The 2606-nt window shown below is 40.8% G+C and overlaps 1 protein-coding gene across 1 annotated transcript in view; it reads right to left on the bottom strand.

Annotated features, from left to right (window-relative positions):
- Positions 1 to 409: 409 nt before the first annotated feature.
- Positions 410 to 2606, bottom strand: part of ICE1 (interactor of little elongation complex ELL subunit 1) — a gene marked incomplete at its 5' end in the record, with an annotated part of 22951 nt that continues 20754 nt past the window's right edge. The window contains 3 exons of the mRNA XM_010146778.1: positions 410 to 591; positions 1447 to 1545; positions 2281 to 2387. Coding sequence (XP_010145080.1) covers positions 410 to 591; positions 1447 to 1545; positions 2281 to 2387 — 388 coding nt within the window. The remainder of the gene's footprint in view (positions 592 to 1446; positions 1546 to 2280; positions 2388 to 2606) is intronic.

Here is a 2606-nt window from a genome sequence, read left to right as displayed (position 1 = left end):
GCTATCTGAACCGTTTCTTTATAAATACAGTACAACACAGTAAGAGCCAGGTTTTCAGCCAGGCTCAATCTTCTGTTACGTCAAATATCCCAGGCTCCAAACTGACAGACGTAAAATAATGGGAACCATTACTGATTTTTTTTGACATCAAACCAGAAATATCTCAGGAGTGAAAGACACGCTGGTTTTCAGATCACTGATCAATTATTAGGAAAAGCAAGCCTTTTTCTTATTTTTTTTTTTAAAAAACCAAAGCCAAATAAAATACTTGAGCTTGCTTTGTGGGATCAGACACTCTGTTAAAAAAATAAAAGAGGACACACCACTCCGTACTGTCCTTAACAGGAACCAACTACCACTCAATAAAATAAGGCACTTCTTCCCTTAGATCAGTCCACTTTCCTAAATTTTAGTTCAGCTCCATTTTACACAGAGGAGTGATTTCAGCGATGCCCCTTGTGACAGCAAAAGGGATCTTGTTCAGAACTGTTGCTCTCCAAGCACGGATGGCCTCAACGATACCTTCTGGATTGCTTGAACCCAAGTCACACAGTGCATATATGGCTGCCAGCTGCACACCCCAGGGAACACCTGCAAAAAGTTAACACAAAGCAGCTTATAGAAACTTTGATATGCAAGAATGCTTTTGGGAAAGTGGAACCTAAAGAAATCGTTAGGTCAAGAATCGAAATCCAAACACATGAACAAGTGGGATGCCTAAGACCTGAAAGTAGCAAGATGACCACCTGTACTCAAAATTCTGTAACATCAAATTTTATACCAGCACTTTCCAGTTTTCTGAATTCAGGTTTTCAGTATTCAATTGAGCATCTAGTCATTTTACTCTAGTTAAGGGCGAGTTAAAGGTTTTATGAAAACAGTCGGGTTTACACGGATGTACATCGCTTCCTTGGAAGAACTGGAGATTGCAGGGAAGAGAAGCTATACATGCGGTTCAAAACAGCTCCCTGACATCAAGCAGTGCTTCACTGCAAACTGTACTTCACATTCAGAGTAACTTAGCAATACAGATCTCTGCCGCCCTAATTGCCTTGCTTTGTCTCAGTCAGGAATTTAGACTGTCTCACCAGTAGCCAGCTTCAGCATCAGCTGCTCAGGCAGCAAATCGGCTGTCACTGCTCAAGTTAAGATCACCCTTTAAGTTCCCAGAGGCAGCTGCCGCGCTGTCGCACGCAGCAGTGTATGTCCAAAGTGGCTGACACTGTCTCAGGGTTGTTCTCTGTCTCAAACAGAAGGTAACACACGTGCTTCATTCACTTCGGAAGGGACTCAAACCGAAAGCGCTTTGTGCTGTTATGCACGAACACAAAACTGCACAAGCAGGCTGTTTTGGCACATAGCATGTCTCAGTACGCGTGTGTTCTCTACGCTGGCAAAACTTCACGCTGCCAATGTTCCACTAAGGTCCCTTTAGGCGAACTTTACCTTCCTCTTTTGCGTGCTGTACAAACAGTCCAATTACAGAACTAATATTCTTCACTGCAGCAAGGCGTCCTTCCTTCAGACCTATTTGGCCCAATCGACCTGAAAGAAAACCAGATTACCACGTATCTGACATTTAGACGGACAACTTGCAAATTTGCAGACTTACTGACTTGTCGGTATGTCAAGGGAAAATGCAACATGTCCATTACAAAAATTAGTCATTCCTGTTACCATGTCGTTTTGGGAACAACAGCTCTCCTATCGCTTTTGTGACTAAAGGCACCAAGGCATTTTTCATGGGACTGATCCAACGTCCAGCAGGTTTTACAATTTGTGTGAAACTCTCCAAGAATGCAATTTCTGTTTAACAGACAGTATTACATAGCCGACGTACCGAAGGTGTCTCTCAAAACCCAAAGTTTATCTATTTACCTTGAATGCCACCTAGATCCCAAATAAATGTATCTAACTTAAAACTGCAGGAAAAGTTATCATGTTGCATATAAAACCTTATTTTGTATACTTTGCTATAAAGCATATGTAGCTACAGATGACTTAATTTTAAATATTTAAACCAAAAAATGTTGGTATCTGTTACTGTGAAATCACAGTCACATCTCAGAACTGAAGTACATGCTTTCCACAGGCTCACAAACAGGAAGGATCTGTCTGGGATTGTGAAAGCTTGGCTTTTAAGGTGACAATTTTTGAAGAAAGTGAGGAAAAAAGAAAGTCAAGATGCAAAAAAATGCGAAACTCCTTTGATTCGCTTTCCACCCAGTCTGACACTTTCAAAGGACACACGAAGTTCAATCAAGAATTTAGATTGCTTACCAATTAGCCTGAGTGTCAATGCTATAACACTGTCAGGAATGCACTGAGCAGTTTCATGCCCCTTTCTCTTCTTTACCCATTTATCCATGGAAGGCCAAAGCACTTTGCTGTGAAAGACAAATGAGTTTGAAAATCTGATACTGCATGAAGGAGTGGAACAGTATTTATACAATAATGAACACAAATGGTTCTTCTATTTACCATGCATTTCCGTATCTCCCCTTGCATCTTTAATTCACCTTCTAGGGAAACTCACAATATTCCAATCATCCACAAATCTGAGTAATGTAAAGAAGGTTTTAAACCCAAACAATCAAAGCTAACTT

This window comes from Eurypyga helias, unplaced genomic scaffold (assembly GCF_000690775.1).
Source record: "Eurypyga helias isolate BGI_N326 unplaced genomic scaffold, ASM69077v1 scaffold15882, whole genome shotgun sequence".
NCBI classification, from domain to species: Eukaryota; Metazoa; Chordata; class Aves; order Eurypygiformes; family Eurypygidae; genus Eurypyga; species Eurypyga helias.
The sequence above is the reverse complement of the archived record's forward strand: the minus strand, read 5'-3'. Positions and strand labels throughout refer to the sequence as shown.